Source organism: Prionailurus viverrinus, chromosome E2 (genome assembly GCF_022837055.1).
Source record: "Prionailurus viverrinus isolate Anna chromosome E2, UM_Priviv_1.0, whole genome shotgun sequence".
Taxonomy (NCBI): Eukaryota; Metazoa; Chordata; class Mammalia; order Carnivora; family Felidae; genus Prionailurus; species Prionailurus viverrinus.
In genome coordinates, this window is record NC_062575.1 from 53638228 (window position 1) to 53662542 (window position 24315).

Below are 24315 nucleotides of genomic sequence, written 5' to 3' on the forward strand. Positions count from 1 at the left end.
AAAAAAAAAAAAATTGTAATTCAAGGGGTGCCTGGGTGGCTCTGTCGGTTGAGCGTCCGACCCTTGGTTTCCGCTCGGGTCATGATCTCCCAGTTTCGTGAGTTCGAGCCCCGCATCAGGCTCTGTGCTGGCAGCCTAGAGCCTGCTTGGGATTCTCTCTCTCTCCCTCTCTCTCTGCCCCTCCCCGACTTGCGCTGTGTCTGTCCCTCTCAAAAGAAATAAATAAAGTTGAAAAAAAAAAAAAGAAGAAGACGGGTGCCCGAGTGGCTCAGTCGGTTAAGCGTCCGACTTCGGCTCAGGTCATGATCTTACGGTTCCCGAGTTCCAGTCCCGTGTTTGCAATTCACCTCAAGGCCCACTCCCGATCTCCCAGGGCTTCACCCTGCCCATTTTCCTCCGAGGCACTGTCTTCACATGTTTATCTGGAAAGCTCCCTGCAGGGCAACCACATACCATGATGAAGGCAATTTGACGATATACACATACTTAAAAAAAATTCATTTGAGAAAGGGGTGTTGTCTTTTTCCAATTGCCAACGAAGGCACTGTGTAGATCACCAGCTCCCTCCCTCAAACCCTCTGCTCCAACCACACTGGCTTCCCCATGTTCCTTCCTCGCCCGCCCCAGGCACACTCTTACCACAGGGCCTTTGCACTGCCTGTTCTCGCTGCGGTGCTCTCCCTGAGCTATCCACCCAGCTCCCTCCCTCACCTCCTTCAGGCTTCTGCAAAATATCACCTCCTCTGAGAGGCTGGTCCGGACCATCCACCTACAACAGTCCCTAGTTCATGTCCCAGCCTCTTGGCCTGCCTTGTTTTTTTCCCAGTGCTTGTCCCTCCCTTCCATTTATGTAATGTTTAGCTGTTTGCTATCTTCTTTCTACTTCTATAGTTTCATATTTTTAAGGCTTTTTATTTATTTTTGAGGGAGAGAAAGAGAGAGAGAGCAGGGGAGGGGCAGAGAGAGAGGGGGACAGAGGACACTGCGCTGACAGCAGCGAGCCTGATGTGAGACTGGAACTCACGAACCCACAAGATCGTGACCTGAGCCGAAATCAAGAGTCAGACGCTCAACCGACTGAGCCACCCAGGCGCCCGCACAGCGGTTTCCTACTGCTGCTGTAGCAAATGACCCCAGATTTCGTGGTTTAAAACGACACAAGTTTCTTATCCTCCAGTTCTGGCGATCCGAAGACCAAAGCGGTTCTTACTAAGCTAAGATCAAAGTGTCTACGGGGTGGAGGCTCCAGAGGCTAATCCGCCGCAGAGGCTAAGGCCTTTTCCAGCCTGCACTCCTCGGCTCTCGGCCCCTTCTTCCGGCTCCAAAGTCAGCAGCGGCCACCATCCCGAAATCTCTCTCTGACTCTGACCCTCCAGGTTCCCCCTTTCACTTTAAAACACCCAGGATCATCTCCCCATCTCAAGGCCCTTCGCTCGATCGGGTCTGCACAGCCGCGTGAGGTCACATGTCTGTCTGTGCCGCGACCCGGGTGCAGGGTCATTATTGGGCGGGCCCACCGCTGCGGCCTCCCCAGCGCCTGGAACAGCGCTTGGCACTGAACAGGCGCTCCGTAGGAGCTGCCGAAGGAATGAATGGAACACAGGACCGGGAGGGGCAGGAGAGGTGTTTGGTGGGGCAGGTTTGGGGGGACTGAGGGCCAAAGAGGAAGTGTCATCCACAGAAGGAAGTGGGGGCGCCGCCCCTTGCCCCAGGCGGGCGGGTGATGGTAGGAAGAACAGGACGAGTCTGACAGGCTGGATGATGCAGCAGTAGGGGCATCCTGTTCTCCTCCTGGAGCCCTGCCTCCCATCCACCTACTCACTGCCCTCACCCTCGGGCTGGGCTCAGGTCTTCCTGAGCCACTGCAGGGAAAGGGGGGGGGGGCACAGGGATGCCCGACTGGCACAGCTGGTTTGGCTGGTCCTGGCATCTTGGCAGGGCAGAGCCCTGGGGACAGGTGAGGATGTGGCTGGGAGCACCTGGGAGGACGGGAAGACGCCGGGTCCCTGGGGACCCCACACTCCCATATCCATCCAGAAGGCTCGCGGGACCCTGTGTGTCCCAGCCCCAGGGCCCAGGCACCTAACCTCCCCATGCCAACCTCCTCCCAGACCCAGAGGCAGGGGACCTTAGAGCCTCCTCCTTCGGTCCAGGCTCCCAAGCGCCTCCTCCCTCAGACCCAGGAGTCCAGGCCCCAGTCCCCTCCTCCCTCAGACCCAGGAGTCCAGGCTCCCAAGCCGTGATCTGTCACCACTGCCACCACCGGACTTGACCTCTCGGGATCCCTCCTCTCTCTACACCTGTGCCCCTTCCCACCTCCCCCCGCCACCCCTCTTCTTTTGTGATGGGGCCGCTGATAAGGACCCAGCTTCTCAGGCCCCCCTCCCCCCCCCCCCCCCCCGCCCCCAGCTCCTGGGTCTCTGGCTCGCTCCAGGACGCCGAGTTAGGGTCCCCAGCCGTGCCCTCCCCCGGGGGAGACGAGGTGTGGCCGCCCCCACCCCGCCCCGGCGCAGTCCCAGGAGCAGGTGGGCGGGGCGCCCGGGTGGCCGTGCGGGGCGGGGGCGGGGCCTGCAGTATCGGCCCCGGGGCGGGCTCCTCCATGGGGCAATCGGGGTGGGGAGCACCCAGGGAGGTTTCTGCAACGCCGCACACCCCGAGATGGACCCACTGATTAGAGGGGAAAGCTTGGGGGCGGGGCACGGGCTGCCTTGGAGATGTCAGCTGCCCTCCCACCGCACCCCGTGTGATGTCTTGTTTCCTTCCCAAAGGGGCCCTCCGCAGCCCTGGGGACCAGGGCATCCCTCGCCCATGGCCCATCCCTTCCCCAGGTCCAGCTGTCCCAGTTTCGTCTCTGTCTAGGTCACAGGAGTCCAGGCCGCCCCCCCACCTCCTCCCTCAGAAGGAAGAATCGGGGCCCCCAGCCCCTCGTCCCTCAGACCCAGGAGTGTGGGCCCCCAGCCCCTTGCACTGTCCCCCTCCCCACCTCATTCCGATTCTTTATTCGTGACTCCCCAGATTTGGGAGCCCTGCCCCCAGCCTCCACCTTCTCTGGGGAACCCAGCCTCTGAGCAGCCTGGTCTCCAGCTCTCCCAGAATTCCTGGCAATTACTGGCTTTTAATGGAAAGGTCAGGCTCTGGAGGTGACAATGGCCCCGATTCTGTGGCAACCTGACCTCGTGACCCAGTGACCTCCCTTTGCCCAGGTCTGAGCTCCAAGAGCAAAATGGCACAGACTGGGGCTTCCTGGGGCCCTGGTGGGGGCTTGGGGAAGCCCCAAGGAATGGATATGGGGGGCCCAGAACAGGGGGGCACCTTTGAGATCTTCCCTGATGCCTGAAGCTGGAGACCCCCCACGCCCCAATGGTCACGCACAGGTGACCCGTTCATCTCCCTGGGGGCTTGTTGGGGCAGAGGGCACGTCCTGACCGACCAGCCCGGCCCACCCTCCCTTCTATCCTTTTTTTTTTAAGCTTATTTTTCTTTATTTTGAGAGAGAGAGAGAGCAAGCGGGGGAGGGGCAGAGAGAGGGAGAGAGAGAATCCCAATCAGGCTCCGCCCTGTCAGCGCAGATCCCGATCCCCACGGGGGCTCAAACTCCCGAATCCCTGAGATCAGTGACCTGAGCTGAAATCAAGAGTGGGATGCTTAACCGACTGAGCCGCCCAGGCACCCCCTCCCTGCCACCCTTGAGCCCCAGGGACAAGTATCAGCTCCCACTCCAGGGCCCAGACACGCCCCCCTTATCCTCAGATGCTCCCTCTTTGGGTGAAGAACATAGTTTCCCCGTCGTCGTCGTCCCTCCAGCAACTAAGCCTTTGCCCCACCAGGCCCTCCACCTGGTAGTTCACGGGGAGCCGCTCCCCTGCTGTGACATCCTGTCCCTGGGGAGCCATCCCTGACCTCCCAGAGGGGCCCACGTCTGCGAGCAGCATACCCACCAGGCTGAATTTGCCCCAGGCCAGCCGGACTCCTATGCTAGCCACACCCGTCATTTGAAACCTTCCCGTGGCCACATTCTTCTAAAAAGTGAAGAGAGGGGCACCTGGTGGCTCTGTCTGTTAAGCAGCCGACTCTTGGACTTCAGCTCTGGTCATGATCTCACCGTCGGTGAGTTCGAGCTCTGTGCTGACAGCGCGGAGCCTGCTTAGGATTTTCTCTCTCTCTCTTTCTCTGCCCCTCCCCTGCTCGTTGTCTCTAGCTCTCTCTCCAAATAAATAAGTAAAATTTATTTTACAAAAGAACAGAAAAATAAAAAACGAAGAGAAATCCACGAGATTCATTTTAGGGATAAATGTTATTGAATCCAACGTATCTAAAATCCCATCACTTCAACGTGTAATCAATATAAAAATTACTTGGGGCGCCTGGGTGGCGCAGTCGGTTAAGCGTCTGACTTCAGCCAGGTCACGATCTCACGGTCTGTGAGTTCGAGCCCCGCGTCAGGCTCTGGGCTGATGGCTCAGAGCCTGGAGCCTGTTTCCGATTCTGTGTCTCCCTCTCTCTCTGCCCCTCCCCTGTTCATGCTCTGTCTCTCTCTGTCCCAAAAATAAAGAAACGTTGAAAAAAAAATTTTTTAAATATATAAAAATTACTTATGAGATCTTTTACAAATTTTGTCTCAATTCCGATGCTCCCTGCCCAAGGCTGAAATTGAAATGTCATCTTACCGAAGCATGAATGTTGCATTTAAGAGGAAAGTAGTTTACGTTGTTTCTGTTTTTCAGGTTACTGTGTAAGTTGATTAAAATTAAATACAACTGGAAAGGTTCACTTCCTCAGTCCCACAAGCCACATTTCTAGGGCTCAATAGCCACGTGTGGACGGTGGTTCTCGTGTTGGATGGTGCAGCTCTAAGCCGTGTTTATTTACCTTTCTTGTTTGTGGATGCAAGGCCAAGTCCTGCAGAGGAGGACCCCCCCCCCCGCCAGATATTAGTTGGAAGGATGGATGGTTGCATGGCTTGGGGATGATAGATGAATGGATGGAGGGATGATGGATGGATGAATGGATGGAGGGATGATGGATGGGTGAATGGATGGAGGGATGATGGATGGGTGAATGGATGGAGGCATGATGGATGGATGGTTGGGGGTGGATAGATGAATGGATGGAGGGATGATGGATGGATGAATGGATGGAGGGATGATGGATGGATGGTTGGGGGTGGATAGATGAATGGATGGAGGGATGATGGATGGATGAATGGATGGAGGCATGATGGATGGATGGTTGGGGGTGGCTAGATGAATGGATGGAGGGATGATGGATGGATGAATGGATGGAGGCATGATGGATGGATGGTTGGGGGTGGATAGATGAATGGATGGAGGGATGATGGATGGATGAATGGATGGAGGCATGATGGATGGATGGTTGGGGGTGGATAGATGAATGGATGGAAGGATGATGGACTGGTGGTTGGGGGATGGATAGATGAATGATTGGAAGGATGACAGATGGATGGTTGGGGAAGGGATAGATGAATGAATCAAAGGATAGACGGATAATCCTTGCTTCTTCTAGGAAGACCAGCTGACACTGGGTTTTCCACTTTTTTCTTCCCACCCTGACCTCCAACACTCTTTCCTGTCGCTCACATCTCTAGGCCCCCCAGAGCCATGTGATGGGGTCAGTGATCCCGATTACTGTCCCTCCCCTCCTGTCACTGGGTAAATGTTATTCTGGCTTCTGGTTCCCCTTGCTCCCTCCTCAGGAGTCTGGGCCCCTCGCCCTCTACAACCAGGCCTTGCATTTCCCACCCCCCTGTTCTGAAGAGATTCAGCCAACTTTTCCAGGCACCTCCCCTGGGATACAAGAGGGGACAAACATAGAACCTTCATGGGGTTGACAGTCTGATGAGGAGACAGACAGTAAGACCAAGAAGTAAAACATTTAGACATCAGAAGATGACGAGGACCGTAGAAAAAAGCAACAAGGGGGGCGCCTGGGGGGCTCAGTCTGTTAGGCGTCCGACTTCGGCTCAGGTCCTGATCTCGCGGTTGGTGAGTTCGAGCCCCGCGTCGGGCTCTGTGCCGACAGCTCGGAGCCTGCAGCCTGTTTCGGATTCTGTGTCTCCCTCTCTCTCTGCCCCTCCCCTGCTTGTGCACTATCTCTCTCCCTCAAATATAAACATTTAAAAAGATACAAAAACAAAAACAAAAATAAGTCAGCGACAGGACGGTGGGGCTGGACGCTGACACGCCTGCGGGAGGGAACAGCAAAGCCTGGGGTGACCGGGACCCATGTGGACATCCCCAGATGGAAACCCAGAAGGAGGCACGATTCCGGGGAGCCCTGAGCCCCCACCCCACGCTGCGGATGGTGTGTGTCTTAAGCCCCGGAGGGGCCCAGAGGGGATGGTAGGGGCCCCCGGGAGACACATCCTTCTGGGCCCAGGGCTTCCAGAAGCTCAGAGAAGAAAGTCCGAGGGGCTAAAGGCACTCGCTCGGGCCTACACGTGGCTCACGGGCGACGGTTCGTGACCCCCACTTTTCAGACGGGGACCCTGAGGCTCAGGAGGGCACGTGACTGGATCAAGGTCACGCACTGAGCGAGGGCTGGCCATCCGCCGGCCCTCTGGCTGTGGGGGAGCAGAGAGGAGGGAGGCTCCCAGATGGAGGGAAGCCGGGGGCTCTCCGGGGGGGGGGGGGGGGGAGACAGGGCAGAAAGCCAGAGGGCCAGGAGAAAGGGACAGGAGAATGCGGAGCAGAAAATGCCAGGCCTTCCCGGAGCAGGGCGGGGACAGCCCGGAGCACCTCAGCCCCGGAGGCACAGAGCCCAGAGCCCCTGGGAGCCTTGTCTACATCACACAGCTCTCAGAATTCAAGTGCTGGGATCCCTGGAGCCCGGGGAAGCTCCTGGCTGAGGGCAGGGAGGGCAGGGGAGGGGCCCGACACTGCAGCCTGGGGTGGCTGGAGGGGCCCAGAAGGCCAGCGGACAGACTCGCCTGGCCCGCCCGCCTGGCCTGCCGGAGAGTAAGATATCAGGGGTCGGAGATCATGTAGGCAGCGCACCTTGTGATCTCGGGCTGGCTGCCTGCCCTCTCTGAGCCTCCACTCGCTCATCTGAAGACGGGGCCACGGGCAGGGGGCGCGGGGGGGGGGGGGGGGGGGCGGGTGTGGCCAAGGCTGTGGAGGACGGGAGGAACCGCAGACTCCGGGGGCAGACCGATGGGGTTCGGGTTTGCTTCCGGCCGCCCCATCACGGCCGTGGCACTTGCCCTCCCAGCCTCAGTTTCCCCATCCGGAAAGCGGGTACCGGACCAGTGTCCGACTCACCCCCAGGAACAGAGGAGTCATGCTCCGGAGGTGGGGAGGGCTGTGTGCTGACCTCTGCCTCGAGGGCCGGGCCGAGGAGCCCAGGGCCCATCCTCCGGCCCTCCAAGCTCCCCCCCTGGGGACCCGGGGACCTGGGACCCGGGGACAAGGGCTCTGGCTCTGGGACCCAGCTGCATCCCGGGCCCCGCCCACCCCTGCCGTCTCCCACCTCCCCCAAACAGAGCAGGTGGTTCCTCACAGCGTCCCAGCCCTTAGAACAGCGCCTGCCTGGCCCCCTGGGCGCTCTGTAAAGATTTCTTGAATGAATGCAAGTGTGGATGAATGAATGAACTCTCTGCGATGGGACTGGCCTTTTTGTTACCGCAGTGAACCGAGGCTCCAGAGAGGTATGCCCAGAGCCACCAGCCCGGGAGGTTCCCTTGTGGCGGTGGACTTACGCCTCGGACTCTGCCCCCCGCCCCTCCCCCCCCAGCCCCGCCACGCCACGGGCGACATTCCTCAGATGTGCCCATCACCCTCCTCCCCTCCCCACCCTCGGAGAAGGGCGGCTCTCTCCCAGCCTCTCCCCGCTGTCGGAGGCGTGGGTAGCAGCTTGGAGAACCGGCTGGGTGCTGCCCCTCCCCTTGGGCGCGGAGGTAGGCACCTGGCGGACGCCCCGGGTGGCAGGCGTCACCGCTGCACATACCCGGTCCCCGCGCGCTGCCGGCTCCCTGCGCGTCCTCCCCTCCCCGCCCTCACCCGCCGCCTGCCATGGACGGGCCCGCGGAGCCCCGGATCCCGGCCCTGTGGGACGGCCCTGAGGACATCTTGGACATCAGGTGAGGCCCAGAGCCGGGCGCGAGCCAGGAGATCCCCCCTCCACCCCGCCGCCTGGAGGAGGTGGCCTGGGGGGAGAGCCACAGGTCCGTTTCTGCCCCGGTGGCTGCCAGGCTCCTGCTGCCTCCCGCCTGGGTCCGCGGGACCCAGCTGGCCCTTCCACCCTGGGATGCAGGTCCCTCCTGGAAGGGAGTGGGGCACGGGCTGTGCCGAGTTGGCAGCTGGGACCTGTGAGGTGGCCCTGACCGCTGTGGGGCCTCAGTTTGTCTCTCTTTCGAAGGCGTCTTCCTGATGTGGGGCTGGGTGAGGGCAGGGATTTGGCTCAGAGCAAACGGTCAGGACACAGGAGGGTCTGTTGTCGCCTTTTCCTCCCGGACACCCCAAGGGACCCTCAGATGGGGGTGCTGCCCCTCACAGGGGCTCAGGATGTGGTCCCTGCTCTGTTTGGGGGAGGTGGGAGACGGCAGGGGTGGGCGGGGCCCCGGATGCAGCTGGGTCCCAGAGCCAGAGCCCTTGTCCCCGGGTCCCCGGGTCCCCGGGTCCCCAGGGGGGGAGCTTGGAGGGCCGGAGGATGGGCCCTGGGCTCCTCGGCCCGGCCCTCGAGGCAGAGGTCAGCACACAGCCCTTCCCACCTCCGGAGCATGACTCCTCTGTTCCTGGGGGTGAGTCGGACACTGGTCCGGTACCCGCTTTCCGGATGGGGAAACTGAGGCTGGGAGGGCAAGTGCCACGGCCGTGATGGGGCGGCCGGAAGCAAACCCGAACCCCATCGGTCTGCCCCCGGAGTCTGCGGTTCCTCCCGTCCTCCACAGCCTTGGCCACACCCGCCCCCCCCCCCCCGCGCCCCCTGCCCGTGGCCCCGTCTTCAGATGAGCGAGTGGAGGCTCAGAGAGGGCAGGCAGCCAGCCCGAGATCACAAGGTGCGCTGCCTACATGATCTCCGACCCCTGATATCTTACTCTCCGGCAGGCCAGGCGGGCGGGCCAGGCGAGTCTGTCCGCTGGCCTTCTGGGCCCCTCCAGCCACCCCAGGCTGCAGTGTCGGGCCCCTCCCCTGCCCTCCCTGCCCTCAGCCAGGAGCTTCCCCGGGCTCCAGGGATCCCAGCACTTGAATTCTGAGAGCTGTGTGATGTAGACAAGGCTCCCAGGGGCTCTGGGCTCTGTGCCTCCGGGGCTGAGGTGCTCCGGGCTGTCCCCGCCCTGCTCCGGGAAGGCCTGGCATTTTCTGCTCCGCATTGCATTCTCCTGTCCCTTTCTCCTGGCCCTCTGGCTTTCTGCCCTGTCTCCCCCCCCCCCCCGGAGAGCCCCCGGCTTCCCTCCATCTGGGAGCCTCCCTCCTCTCTGCTCCCCCACAGCCAGAGGGCCGGCGGATGGCCAGCCCTCGCTCAGTGCGTGACCTTGATCCAGTCACGTGCCCTCCTGAGCCTCAGGGTCCCCGTCTGAAAAGTGGGGGTCACGAACCGTCGCCCGTGAGCCACGTGTAGGCCCGAGCGAGTGCCTTTAGCCCCTCGGACTTTCTTCTCTGAGCTTCTGGAAGCCCTGGGCCCAGAAGGATGTGTCTCCCGGGGGCCCCTACCATCCCCTCTGGGCCCCTCCGGGGCTTAAGACACACACCATCCGCAGCGTGGGGCGGGGGCTCAGGGGCTCCCCAGAATCGTGCCTCCTCCTGGGTTTCCATCTGGGGATGTCCACATGGGTCCCGGTCACCCCAGGCTTTGCTGTTCCCTCCCGCAGGCGTGTCAGCCCCACCGTCCTGTCCCTGGACTCCACCCACACCCTCCTTCTGCCTGCTCCCCTCACGCCTCCTCTCCACCACCCCCAGCCTCACCCCAGCCTCCCGGTCTCCGGTCCTTCCCAGAGCTGCCCCTCCCCTCCCCCCAGTCCCAAGGTTTTCTGGGCCCTGATGGTCAGGCCTCCTGCCTGTGCCCCAGGACTTCACATTCCCTGGCCACATGCCTCACCTTCTCTGCCCCAGTGCCTTTGCATGTTCATTTCCTCTGAGGATTCCCGGAGAAGTCTTTTCTCGTCTCCAAATCCACCCGTAGCCATCCCCAGCTCAAGTTCCCTCTGTGGCTCCCTAGCGCCCATGCTGATGGTGTCTAAAACGTTTAAGACACAGATTTCTCTGTCCCAGAGAAATCCTACTCTGGAGCAGAAATACTAGAGATCAAGACGGAGCTGGCTGTAAAATGGGGGAGTAGGGCTGGGGTCTCGCCGTTCGCCCTGCTTCTTCCGTGGGAGCTCCTCTCCGCATAGTCCCCACCTTCCTCAGTGCCTGAGCCCCACCTGGTTGCCTCCACACCCGCTCTCTCTCGGGGGCCTGGACCTCCCACCTTCAGGCCTTTGCATGTTTCCAAACATTCCTTTGCCCGGGGGACGACCTCTCTCCCGCAAAGTCTTTCTCCCCGATTTCGGATCCTTGGTCCCTGACCGCACCTCCAGCTTCAAAGGCATCCCACGCATCAAACCGTGGACTGTTCGCGGGTAGGGACAGAGTTGGGCCACCCCGGGGCCCCAGCAGGTCTCTGAGAAGGATGTCAAGGAATGAGTGGAGGAAAGATGAGGCAAGCCCCGAGCAAGGATGAGGCAGGACCAGAAGGCAGGTGAGCAGGGGAGAGGAGGGGCAGACAGCAGGCAAGTCTGGATCACAGGGGAGCAAAGGGCAGTGGGACATTCCCATGGGGACCCTTGTTACGCAACCGCCACACGAGTGGCTCCTCATGTCCAGCGAAAGGAACGAATCACAGGACGCCAGCTACAGCGTAATTCCATTTTTTTACCGCCCCCCCCCCCAAACCCAAAAAGCCGATATCTCGCTGTCGGAGTACAGGCACTCAGGACAAAAGTCTCTTTAAAAAAGCGAGCCACGGGGGGGGGGGGGGGGGGGGGGACGGCGGGGGCGGGGCTCAGTCCATTGAGCAGCCGCATGTCGACCTCGGCTCAGGTCATGATCTCGCGGGTTCGTGGGTTCGAGCCCCGCGTCGGGCTCTGGGCTGAGTGCTGGGAGTCTGGCCGGCTTCGGATTCCGTGTCTCCCCCTCTCTCTCTCTCTCTCTCTCTCTCTCTCTGCCCCTCCCCCCACCCCCGAATAAAATAAACATTTAAAAGAACTAAAACCAAGAAACCAAAAGCAATGGACAAGGATTTCATCGGGATAGCGGTTGAGGAGCCCAGAGACACCCGCAAGGCCACGCTGCTCAGAATGTTCTCGTTCACGGGGTTTGTTAGAAATCAAGCCTTATAAATTGTGTGGGCGTCCCGTGTACGCAAAGGGGGTCCTGAGGGCAAAGTAAGAATTTGCCAAGGGAAATGTTCAAAGCGGGAGGCAGGCAGGACGCGTGGGCAGTTTGTGTTCAGCGTACGGTCCGTGGCGCCCAAGGCGACACAGGCCCAGGGGACGTTCGTCCCTTTTCGCCCTTGCTTATGCGCTCACCGCACCGGTGCCCGGCACACATTCAGCCACTTCGCCTTCACAACCAGTGAGATTAACCCGCGCAGATGACTAGCTCTCATCATCCCGTTTATGGTTGAGACACCGGAGGCCCAGAGAGGTCGAGCGAGCTGCCCGAGGTCACACCGCTGCCAAGTAGGGTGTAGCCAGGATTTGAACCGAGCCTGCCCGACGCGCAGGCCCTGGCTGGGATGAGCAAGACGAGGAAGGGGAAGCGGGCCCCAGCCCAGACCGGAAGCTTAGTAGGCTGCCTCCTGTGCTCCGCCACATTTCCGGGCCAGCCCCTCCTGGAGGGAGTCAAGGCCAGGGGAAGCCAAGCAGGCATTTGGACCTGTGGTTACCACCCCTCCCTCCCTCTGATCTTGGAGAGCCTCGTGCAAGGCCCTTTCTGATCTCTGCCTCTTTATGGCTGAGGTCCTCAGGCCAGGTTTTACAATCCCGCCCTCTCCTTCCCTGGGGGGGGCTGAGCCATCCCAAAGCTTTTATGGCTAGAGCCCTGCCGGTCCCCAGAGCTGCTTGGCCCAAGGAGAAGGGGCCCGCTAATAAAAAGGTCCCGAGCAATAAACAAATAATAAGACATTGGGCCTTGTCGCCTGGGTGGAATCTGGGCCCCGGATTTGGGCAGAGAGGGGAGGGGACTCCGGGCCACCGCGAGTAAAGAAGGTGCCTTGGGAGACGCTCACGGCCACCCCCCTCCCCAGACTCCCACGTGCTCTTTAGGGGCCGGAAAATGGGAGCATCCGAGGACCCTCTTGGAAAGAACTGAGCAGCCCGGTTTGCGGAAGGTGGGAGGGAGAGCGGTGCCCGGCGGGCCCTTGGTAGCATTGAATGCCGAGGCAAGGAGGGAGACGCTGGTGTTGCCGGTGAGGCCTGACCCAGAGGACTTTGCTACAGCGGACAAGGATGTGCCACATGGCTCCCTGGCTGGGACCCGCGGGGCAGACGGGGGCGCTTGGAGCTGCGCGTCTGCGAAATGGGTGCAGAGGGGGTGATGCCTGGGGACGGGTCAGACCCGGGCGCTCTCTGCTGAGTCAGGGTTTCTGCGGTTTTCTCTCCTCCTTCTCCAAATCCTGTGACCCCTCCTGAGCCAGGAACTCAGGTGCCAGGAAGGGTGGGGTCTGGGTGAAGAACGGTAATAATTACAGCCTTCCAGAGCATTCCCCATGCGCCAGGCCGGTTGAGGGCTTTGTGTGGGTCAGCTCCCTCCAACCTCACAACAGCCCTGTGAGGCGGCCGATGTGAGGACTCCCACTTTACAGGTGGGCAAACTGAGGCCCAGAGAGGGCTCGTACATCTGAGCTTTGCTCCCAGGGCCTCCCCCCAAGCCCCCCAGAGGGGACCTCAGAGGGCAAGAAGAGGCTGTCACCCACACGGGACCAATGAGTCTGTGGTCTGTCCACCCTCCAGACCAACGCTGTCCCACAGATGCACAGCGTGAACCCCCAGGTAAACATTTTCTAGTAGCCACGTTAAAAAAAAAAAAAAAAGTGGCAAAAGGCACCGGCAAAACTAATTTCAGTTTTGTATTTTATTTAACCCGCTATATCTGAGATGTTACCATTTCAACATGTAACCGATAGAACAAACTATGGATGAAATATTTTCCATTCTTCTTTTCATACTAAGCCTCTGAGGCTGAGCGGGTTTTTTTTTCTCCAAGGAGATGCCAAACTCCCATCAGAAAGACTTGATGGGCATGTAGCTCTCGCCCCATGGGGCCCCCCGGGTGGCTCAGTCGGTTAAGCGTCCGACTTCGGCTCAGGTCATGATCTCGCGGTCCGTGAGTCCGAGCCCCGCGTCGGGCTCTGTGCCGACGGCTCGGAGCCCGGAGCCTGCTTCGGATTCTGTGTCTGCCCCTCTCTTACTCACGTTCCGCCTCTCTCTGTCTCTCAAAAAAAAATTTTTTTTTAATTAAATAAACAATTGAATAAAAAATAAACAAATTTAATAAACATTAAAAACAAAAATAGACCTCACCCCGTTACAGCTACGAAAAGTCAATTCCCAGGCCCGAGTTGTTCCAAACCTGCCTAGAAAGTTTTCTCACAACCGAGTAAAGTGTCAGGGTTGCGGTTGAAATCAATACTGATCAAATAGAACTAAAAGGGCCCCTGTTATCACGGCCGCATTTCAAGGGCTCAGTAGCCACTCGCAGACAAGCAGAGGTCATACTGGCCAGCGCGGAGCCAGCGGTTTCCATCATCACAGAAAGTTCCGTTGGATGTATGTTGCAAGGGAGAGAGACAAAGGAGAGAGAGAAAAGTCAAAAGGAGCCTCTGGCTAAAGGCACAGCACACACAGACATCCGAGGTGTGCTGGAGCATAGAGTATATAGGGAACAATGAGAACTCGATGGTGGGTACGGAACAACACCGGTCGTGCTGGTGTGGGGACCTGGGAGAGGTGGGGGCCGGTGGGGGCGCCATGAGTCTGCTGGCCCTTGAGGGACGAAGCCGGGGATACAGTACAAAGAGCTCTGAGAATTTGAAGGGAGTGATTCATTTCTTTAGCTAGATTTTTCTTGATCATTATTATAAAAGTAATATATCAAAGTGATGTATCCCACGCGTTTTTCAAAAACCATTTAAAAGTTGATATAAAAGTTTTTACGTTTATTTCGTTTGAGAGAGAGAGAGAAAATACCTGGTTGTTTGCCCCAAGAAATGCGAACGTAGGCAAGGACATTGCAACAGCTTTAGGCAGAACAGCCTGATCTAGAAACAGCCGTGAACAGGGGGATGGATGGATAATCACGCGGGGATTGATTCGTGCAGTAGAATTCTACTCAGCTGCAAAAAAGGAAAAAATTCGAATATACACGCAGACATCAGGGAATGTCGAGGACGTTATGCTCAGCAAAGAAGGCAGGTGCCAGAGTGCATGCCATAAGATGAATGTTCTAGAACAGCCAAGACCAGACAGCTCAATTTATGAGGTAAATGCAGGACAGAGGTCACCACTCGGGCAAGGGCGGGGACAGATTAGGAAGAGACAGGAGGAAACTTTCTGGGGCCGTGGACTCTTGCATATCTTGATGGGAGTTCGGACTGCCTGAGGATGTGCGCTTGTCAAAATTCCCTTAAGATTAAGACATTTCTGGGGTGCCTGGGCCGGGGGGGGGCGCTCAGTTGGTTGAGCGTCCGACTTCGGCTCAGGTCACGGTCTCACTGTTCGTGAGTTCGAGCCCCCCGTCGGGTTCTGTGCTGCCGTCTCAGAGCCTGCAGGAAATCAGTATTTTTTGGAAGGAGAGGAGAGGGGGAGGGGGAGCGGAGAGGAGGAGGGGAAAGAGAGAAGAAATCTGAGGAGCTCTGAGCGCTCACCCTGTGCCTATGTTTGCCTGTGCTTCTAAAATTTTTAACATTTTATTTATTTTTGAGACAGGGAGAGATAGAGCATGAACAGGGGAGGGTCAGAGAGAGGGAGACACAGAATCTGAAACAGGCTCCAGGCTCTGAGCTGTCAGCACAGAGCCCGACGCGGGGCTCGAACACACGAAGCCGTGAGAGCGTGACCTGAGCTGAAACCAAGAGACTGAGCCACCCAGGTGGCCCCTCCCCACCTCCTCCACTTAGATTTTCTAAAGAGAAAGACAAATACGCATGTGCCTCATTAAGCAAGTCTGCCGGACTTAAATGTACCCCCCCCAAGCCCCACCCACGTGAGGTGCTTAACCCAGTAGAAGTTCAAGGAGGGGTCATCCTCCAGCCCCAAGTGCTTTGGGCCATGTGGTCACATGTTTGGGGTCAGGTGCTTCCACCGGTGGTTTCCAAGTCCCCCGAGATGTCTCTGGTCCCACCAGCCAAGGGCAGGGGTGGGGGGGTGGCAAGCACACAGCAGCCACTGCCACTATGATTTAATTCAGAATTCAAGATGCACGGAAGCCAGGACGTGGAAAATTCTAGTCTCACAACTGCCCCAGACCCAAACCACTATCCGTCCTTATTTGTGATGCATTTCGAAGGAAGAGGCACACATCAGAACGTTTCTTTGGAACCGGTCCCATATGTGCTCACGGGATTTTCTTTTATTTTTTTTTATTGGGAGGGGGAGGGGCAGAGAAAGAGAGAGAGAAACTTCTCAGCCTAAAGCCCTGACACAGGGCTGGATCCCATGACCCCAGGGATCCTGACCTGAGCCGAAATCAAGAGTCCTGGATGCTTAACCAGCTGAGCCACCCAGCTGCCCTAATGGGATTTTTTCTTTTTTAACTTTTTTTTTTTTAATGTGTATGTACTTATTTATTTTAAATCCTTTTTAAAGTTTTTTAATGTTCATTTATTTTGAGAGAGCATGAGCGGGGGAGGGGTGGAAAGAGGGGGAGACACAGAATCGGAAGCGGGCTCCAGGCTCCGAGCTGTCAGCACAGAGCCCGCCCGATGCGGGACCCGCACCCATGTACCTGGAGATCATGACCTGAGTCGAAGTCGGATGTTTAACTGACTGAGCCACCCAGGCGTCCCAGTGTTTATTTCTGAGAGACAGAGACAGAGTGCAAGCAGGGGAGGGGCAGGGAGAGGGGGAGACACAGAATCGGAAGCAGGCTCCGGGCTCCGAGCTGTCCGCACAGAGCCAGACAGGGACGCGGCGCTCGAACTCACGAACCACGAGATCATGACCGGAACCAAAGTCGGACGCTTAACCCGCTGAGCCACCCAGGCGCCCCAGTGGGATTTTGTTTTCATACACGATGTTTTACATCACTGATTCTTGGAGGTGGGACACGGGAGAAGGGGAATTTCTGCTCCCTCCTCCTCCCCCTCCTAGTGGGGCCTGACTGATTTTAAGAAGAATGCGCCTGGGGGGGGGGGGGGTTGTCTCCTGCTTTAGAGGGGGTGGTCTGCATAATTAAAATGTTGCCAAGTGATCTCCCAAAGAGGTGACTCTATAATCCCCCCCCCCCAACCCCAAGAGCGGGCAAGTGAAAAGCGCCTGGTTTCTCTCTGGACTGCGGCCAAGGCGTGAGTCATTGCACTGAGAAGGAGGTGCCCAGAGGAGATGGGGAGGCTTGCCCAGATGGGCTCCAAGCTTCTGGAATTTCGGGAGGTGAGGAAAGGCGCTCCCGCCACAGAGAAGGGCCCAGGCAAAGGCATGGGGCTGGGCTGGAGACCGCACGGTGTGCCCTGGGAATGAGGCACGGTGAACCCAGCTCGGGCTCGGGGAGTCTGGGAGGGCTCCCCCAGAGAAAGGCAGGTTGGTCACAGGCCCCCGCCATGAGTCAGCAGGCTGGCAGGCTGGCTGTTAAAAGCATCTTGCGGCCTGATTGCATTCCTCAAGGGTGGGGCCGCTCGCAGGAAGGGGGCGGTGCCCCTGCAGCCCCCCAAATCCCAGCAGCCCCCTCTCTCTCCTCCGCTTTGCACAAACCGTTCCCGCCCTCCTGCTCTCCCTCCTGCTCTCCCCCTCCCCCATACTGCTTCCCAGGCCTCTCTCCGGTCCTCTGACCGTCCCTTGACTCCCTTGATCTTTTTTTTTTCAACGTTTATTTATTTTTGGGACAGAGAGAGACAGAGCATGAACGGGGGAGGGGCAGAGAGAGAGGGAGACACAGAATCGGAAACAGACTCCAGGCTCTGAGCCATCAGCCCAGAGCCTGACGCGGGGCTCGAACTCACGGAGTGCGAGATCGTGACCTGGCTGAAGTCGGACGCTTAACCGACTGCGCCACCCAGGCGCCCCTTGACTCCCTTGATCTTAAATCGCCACCTTGGAAGAGGGGGGTGCTGGGTGGCTCGGTCGGTCAAGCATCCGGCTCAGGTCAAGATCTCAGGGGTGAGTTCGAGCCTTGCTTCGGGCTCCCTGCTGACAGGGCAAGCCCGCTTGGGTTTCTCTCTCTCTGTCTCTCTCTCTCTCTTCTCTCTCCGCCCCTCCTCCCCTCTCAAAAATAAATAAATACACTTAAAATATATCTATATATAATCGCAGCCTTTCCCGCACACTCCCTAACCCCCGCCTACCCCACCTGCCCCCATCACCGTCCGATACACCACATTTAAAACGTTCGGGGTTCATTTTTGTCTGCTCAAACACACACCACAATAGGGCTTTTTGTTTGTTTGTCCACCTACTCTGTGCCCCAGCCTCCGGCATACCGTAGGTGCTCAATAAATCCTCGCGGGCTGAATGGAGCGATTTGACCCCGTCTCGGGCAAGAAGGCCTAAAGCTTCCAGGGATATGGAGAGCTGTCTTTCGACATCAGACTGGAAGGCCCCTGGAAAAGAGGTCCCTGGTCCCCCCCCCTCCCCCCCCCCCCCCCCGCCGCTGCTCATTCTTCAAATGAGACCAGAGAGGCACAGCTTCTGTGTACATTCCTGCATAGCCAAGAAGGACACTGGCCAAAGGGATGTTTTGCTACAAGACTGGATAGTGGACTTTAAGCATTTATATTAAAGAGGCTCGTTAAAGAAAAACATACAGGGGCACCTGGATGACTCAGTCCCTGGAGCGTGGGGCTCCTGATCTCGGGGTTGGGAGTTCAAGCCCCACATCCGGCGTAGAGGGTACTAAAAAAAAAGAAAAGACGGGGTGCCTGGGTGGTTCCATCAGTTAAGCCTCCACCTTCGGCTCAGGTCACGATCTCACGGTTTGTGAGTTCGAGCCCCGCGTCGGGCTCTGTGCTGACGGCTCAGAGCCTGGAGCCTGCTTCGGATTCTGCGTCTCCCTCTCTCTGCCCCTGCTCCTCTCTCGCTCTGTCTCTGTCTCTCAAAAAATAAGTAAACATTAAGGAAAAAGAAGAGGGGCGTGTTTAGGTTCACGAATTTTAGCGCCTGTACAGATTTGTGTAACCATCACCAGCCTCAGGATACAGAACGGGTCCCATGCCCCCTTTGTGGTCACGCCCTCCGCATCCCTGAATGCCCTCACCGCCCCCCACCCCGCCCCCACCTCGACTCTGTACAGCTTTGCCTCCTGGAAAACGTCCTGTTGGTTTCCCGTTGTTGGTTGCGACAATTAACCACACGCCCCTGTGGCTGCGAGCGGGTCAGAAGTCGGGATTCGGTGCCACTGCGCGGAGATCCCCGTGTGGCAGGAGTGCGTCCCTCCTGGAGGCTCTTGGGAGAGAGAATTCTCCTTCTGTGCCAGCCCCGACAGGCTTCCTGTGGTCTTTGGCTCTGGACTCCTTTTTCTGCCTCCAAATGCAGCCACTCGCATCTTCCAAGCTCTCTCCTCGCTCCCTTCGGCTTCCGTGATCCTGGCTTCTCTCTCAGCCCACCCCCCCCCCCGCCTCCCTTTTAGAAGGACCGTTGTGATTACATTTAGGGTCCCCTCCCCGGCCCCCAATAATCTCCCCATCTCGAAACCCTTCCCGTAACCACAGCTGTCAGATCCCACTTTCCCTGCAAATGTAACACCCTCATATAGGCTCTGGGGACTGGGATGCGGACGTCTTCGGGGGCCACTGTCACATAGATGGTATTCTACAGGCTGGGGGCCGAGTCTGGCTTCTTTCACTGGGCGCGGTGCCTTCGAGACGCATCCATGGGTGGTCGTTCTCAGTGGCTGTTTCTCGTCTTTGCCAAGTAGCGCCGCACAGTGTGGACGTCCCCGTTTGCCTGCGCACCTGCTGAAGGACGTCTGGGGTGTTCCCACTTTGGGGCGACTGGGAGCTATAAACGTGTGAGTGCGGATATTGGAGTGAACATACGACTTCATTGCTCTTGGGTTGAACACGCAGGAGAGGGAGAGAAGCCGTTTTAAAATGTGGGGGGGGGTTATTTATTTATTAAAAAAAATTTTTTTAACGTTTATTTATTTTTGAGGCAGAGAGAGATAGAGCATGAACAGGGGAGGGTCAGAGAGAGAGGGAGACACAGAATCCGAAGCAGGCTCCAGGCTCTGAGCTGTCAGCACAGAACCTGACGCGGGGCTCGAACTCACGGACCGTGAGATCGTGACCGGAGGCAAAGTCAGAAGCTCAACCGACTGAGCCACCCAGGCGCCCCTATTTATTTATTTTTGAGAGAGACAGAGACAGTGTGAGCAGGGAAGGGCCAGAGACAGAAGGAGAGAGAGAGAGAGAGAGAGAGAGAGAATCCCAAGCAGGCTCCACACTGTTAGCACAGAGCCTGAAGTGGGGCTCGAACTCACAAAACCACAAACTCATGACCTGAGCTGAAACTTGAGAATCAGACACTTACCCGACAGAGCCCCCCCCCACCCCGGCCAGGCGCCCCGAGAGAGAATCTGCTTTAAAATCTGCTTACATTAAGATAGTTCAGGGATGGGCCCCTGGGGGGACTCCGTCAATTAAGAGTCCGACTTTGGCTCAGGTCATTATCTCGAGGTTCGTGGGTTCGAGCCCTGTGTCAGGCTCTGTGCAGACAGCAAAGAGCCTGCCTGGGATTCTCTCTCTCTGCCCCTCCCCTGTTCGTGCTTTCTCTGTCTCTCAAAATAAATAATTAAACGAAAAAAGATGTATAGTTCAGTGAGATATTTTAACATACAGTATATAATGCAATACAGTATGATAATAATATTCCCCAAGGAGCTAAATACTCCAGTGACCAAGGGGAGGCAGGTGAAGACATACTTGGAGAGGTTATGTGAGGTCAAACCCATGTCTCCATGACCACCCTCCCCATCCCGAACCCCCCACAGCCCCTGCCCAGAAAGAGCACACCTGGAAAGAATCGAATTCGGGGGCTACCTCCTGGCCCTTGGTGGTTAGGGGCCACACCCTATTGGGTACAAATCCCGGCTCTGCCCTCCGTAGCTGTGTGACATCAGCCCAGTGACTTTGCCTCTCTGTGCCTCCATTCCACATCTGTAACACAGCGATAGAAATACCACCCACCTCCTAGCTTTGTGGAGGGAATAAATGAATTCAGGCGCATCAGGTTGTGGGGATCGCTGTGCCAAGGGGGCGCTCTCAGCATTATTTTTAAAAAAAAAATTTTTTTTTTTAAGGTTTATTCATTTTTCAGAGACAGAGAGACAGAGCGTGAGCAGGGGAGGGCTAGAGAGAGAGGGAGACACCGAATCGGAAACAGGCTCCAGGCTCCGAGCTGTCAGCACAGAGCCCGTCGCGGGGCCCCGAACTCACGGACGGCGAGATCATGACCTGAGCCGAAGTCGCACGCCCAACCCACTGAGCCTCCCCGGGGCGCCCCAGCCTTATTTTTATTTCTTCAACGAATGTTGACCGAAGGGCTTCCCTGGGTATTCGGGTGCTTGGATACACTGGGAATCGAGACAGAGGGAAACAAAAGAAAACAAACGCCTAAAATCCCTGGTCTCAGGGAGCTTACTCGCCAGTAGGAAAGCAATCAACAATGAAAGAAACACGTAAACCTCGAGGGAGGGAGGGAGGGAGCCTCTCAAGGGCTCCAGAAAACGACGCAGGGGGAGGGGAAGGGGGAGGCTCAGCTATAAACACGGCGGGTGGCCGAGGCCTCAGAGACGAAGTGCAGGGGTGATCTTGGAGCACAGGCAGGAGGTGAGGGTGCTAGTCACCCAATGGAAGACAGATCAGTCAGTGCAAGGGCTGTGGGGCAGGCCTGGGCCTGAAGGGCCGGGAGGGTTTCTGACCAGGGAGAGTCAACAGCCTAGTTAGTTTCTAACCAATTCTGAGAACCGACCACGGTGGGGGGTGGGGGGGGCGGGGCGCTGGAAGCAGTGAGATCAGCAAGGAGGTGACCCGGTGACCCTGGCTTTTAATTCTTCCTCCTTGTCCAGAAGCCCAGAGAGGTTATTCAAGGTCACAGGGCTAGCTGGTAGCTGAGCCTGAGTTCAAATCCAAGGTTACCCAACCTCAGCCTGTCTGCCTTCCCCACCGTCGCTGCCCCTGGAGATGGTGACGAGGCACCCCACCCCTGGGGGATCTGAGCTGGGGACCGATGTGCTCATGGCACAGGTCGTGTGCCAGGCACCGGGGATAAAATACTGAATGTGACGGACGCACTGTGGCCTCGCGGCAGAGGGAAGGGGTGAAGGTGCCTTGACAGGTACGGTACCACCTAGGAAGGCGGCTGTGTGGCCTTAGGGAAACGCGTTAAACTTTCTGGGCCTCCGTTCCTTCTGGCACGAGGTGATGTTCTCAATACCCGCTTCATGGGATTCTAGAAGTCTGATAGTGTGTGTGTCCTCGGCTGAGAGTCTCTTCATGAGTGGGGGCCCCCCGGGTGGCTCAGTCGGTTGAGCTTCTGACTTCCGCTCAGGTCATGATCTCGCGGTGTGTGGGTTCGACCCCCGCGTCGGGCTCCGTGCCGACCGCTCGGGAGCCTGGAGCCCGCTTCGGATTCTGTGTCTCCCTCTCTCTCTCTCTCTGCCCCTCCCCTGCTCACGCTGTGTCTCTCAATAATAAATAAATAAATAAATGTTAAAAAAATTTTTTTAAATTAAAGAATTTCTTTATGAGTGCCCCCCACCCCCCACCCCTGCCTCCTCCCCTGCTGGAGGCAGAGGGAAGTCAGAGGTCTGAGGGGGGCAGAGAAATGGGCAGACCCAGGCTATGCAGGGCGTTGAGTTCCGGGCTGAGGGGCTGCGGCCAGGTGCGGGATGGACAGGCGGGAGGGACTGGAGGCCACGAGACTGAGGAGGCTGGGTTGAGGGACCGGGGGGCGAGGAGGAGACCAGAGCTGGATGGGGGCAGTGGGGACACAGAAGGAGGGCCAGCGCCTGGCACACGGTGGGGTAGAAAGCCTCAGGGCCGATGCCTTGGGCCATTAGACTCTCGTGTCCGGGAGGGGGGGGGCGTCTCCCAAGCAGGGCAGGCCAGGCCTCTTCTGGGAGGCCCAGTGGGTCCTTGGCCAGCTGCCCGTCGTGCTGGCCGTGGAGCCCACTGTCTGTTTCTCCTGCAGGCCTCTGACCCAGCTCAATAGTTACCCCCATGCCTCTGCTCCCATCGAGCGACTGCTGTGTGCCTGGTGTGGGGCACGCGGTGTGGGGACCCGGCGGGCTCGTCACCCAGCGAGTGGAAAGGTCACCCCGGGGCCAGGTTTGATTTACAAGGTTGGGAGAGAAGGCACACGGCACCTGTTCTAGGACACCCAGTGAGGTCCGGCCACGCGGGAATCAGGCGGGGGCTCCGTGGCCTCTACACTCTAGCGCAGACGAGAGGACAGGGGACCAAAGTCTTGGCTGGAGGACTGGCAGATCCCAAGGACCGGAAGGGGGGATGATGCTCAGCACGCTGGGGAGATTCGGCTGGAGGGTGGGGTGCGTGGGGAAGGGGGGACTGGAACAGAAAACCGTCTGCAGGGCTGAGGTTCAAATCCCAGCCCTGCCTGGAACTTGCTTTATGGTCTCGGCCATAAAGTCTCGGCCGAGACTTCCCCTTCCTAATCTTCCTTTTCTTATCTGTAGCCGTCGTAACACGGAGGGACGCCCCAACCCTACCCCGTTCATGCCTCAGTTATTTATCGGATACCGATTCATTTATTGAGCGGTTGCTTGTTCTGGGCTCAGAGGGCACGGTCGTGAGGTTTGGAAAGAGGCCTGCAAAGAGAGCAGACTTTGGGCATCGCTAAAGGCCCGACAGGGGATTTTTGAAGGGCTGGGTACCGAGAACCACTGAGGCAGGGAAAAGGTCGTAACAAAAGCTCTTTGACTTGACTTCGTTTTTTTCTAGGGAAATCCCTTCCTTCGTTCACGTGAACGAAGGAACCCCCACATTCATTCAGTTAGTCAAATACTGGCTGAGCACCAACCATGTTCCCCCAGGGCCTCCTGGGGTGGGGCGACGACCCTCGATTTGCAGGTTGTAAACGCTGGGAGGGGGGGGGAGGTCTGGGGGAGGGGGATGCCCTCATATTTATTCATGTATGCAGTCACAGACTGTTTCAGGGACTCCTGACAGGCACAGGATCCGTTTTCCTGTCGCGTAAACTGGGGAGGAAATTTCTCCAAGTTGCTGTCAGACCAAAGACTGAAATAGCTCGTTTCCGGAGTGGTTATCAGAAGCCAAGCGCTTAACCTAGATTATCCCTCTGAATCCTCAGGTGCGATTAAAACCGTGGGGTAGAGATTACCATTATCCTCATTTGACAGATGAGGCAACCGAGGCTCAGGAGGTGAGATCCGCCGCCCAAGGCACGGAGAGAGCCAAGGCCCAGGCACTTGGCCCCCAGTCGGCCTGATGGTAACTGACCACCTCGGAGCGCCCACGCATTGGGCTCATCTGCCTAGCAACCAGTGACATCACCAAGCCCACACCCACACTCAACCTTTGGGGGGGAAATGACGTCATCACTGAGCAGTAAAGTGACTAAAAGGTGCTGAGGGCCTACTGTGTGCCCCTCCTCTGGACACACACAATGCCCAGCGTTAGCTCTATTACTGTGTCTGGCCACGATAATTGTAGGAGGGCCCGGCTGACTCAGCTGATGGAGGACTCCGGATCTCAGGGTTGTGAGTTTGAGCCCCGTGTTGGGTGTACAGATTACTACTTAAAAAATACAATCTCTTTTTTTTTTAATTTAAAAAAAATCTGTATTTATTTTTGAGAGAGAGAGAGACAGCGTGTGAGCAGGGGAGGAGCAGAGAGAGAGGGAGACCCAGAATCCGAAGCAGGCTCCGGGCTCCGAGCCGTCAGCACAGAGCCCGACGCGGGGCTCGAACCCACGAACTGTGAGATCATGACCTGAGCCGAAGTCGGACGCTCAAGCGACCGAGCCACCCAGGTGCCCCAAAAATCTTAAGAAAGCCCCCAAACAGTAATTCTCGCCCAGATTTATTGAATGCAGGGCTCCATTTTAATATTTTTGTCTCTATTGACGCATTATATTTTCCCACTGTCCTTATTTTTTTAACAAAATTAGCAGGGGTTCTCTCTCTCTCT

At 57.6% G+C, this 24315-nt stretch overlaps 1 protein-coding gene across 1 annotated transcript in view; it reads left to right on the forward strand.

The window, feature by feature from the left end:
• Positions 1–7968: 7968 nt before the first annotated feature.
• The window catches only part of SULT2B1 (sulfotransferase family 2B member 1), a 30719-nt gene continuing 14372 nt past the window's right edge, over positions 7969–24315 (forward strand). The window contains exon 1 of the mRNA XM_047836453.1: positions 7969–8095. Coding sequence (XP_047692409.1) covers positions 8028–8095 — 68 coding nt within the window. The 5' untranslated portion in view covers positions 7969–8027. The remainder of the gene's footprint in view (positions 8096–24315) is intronic.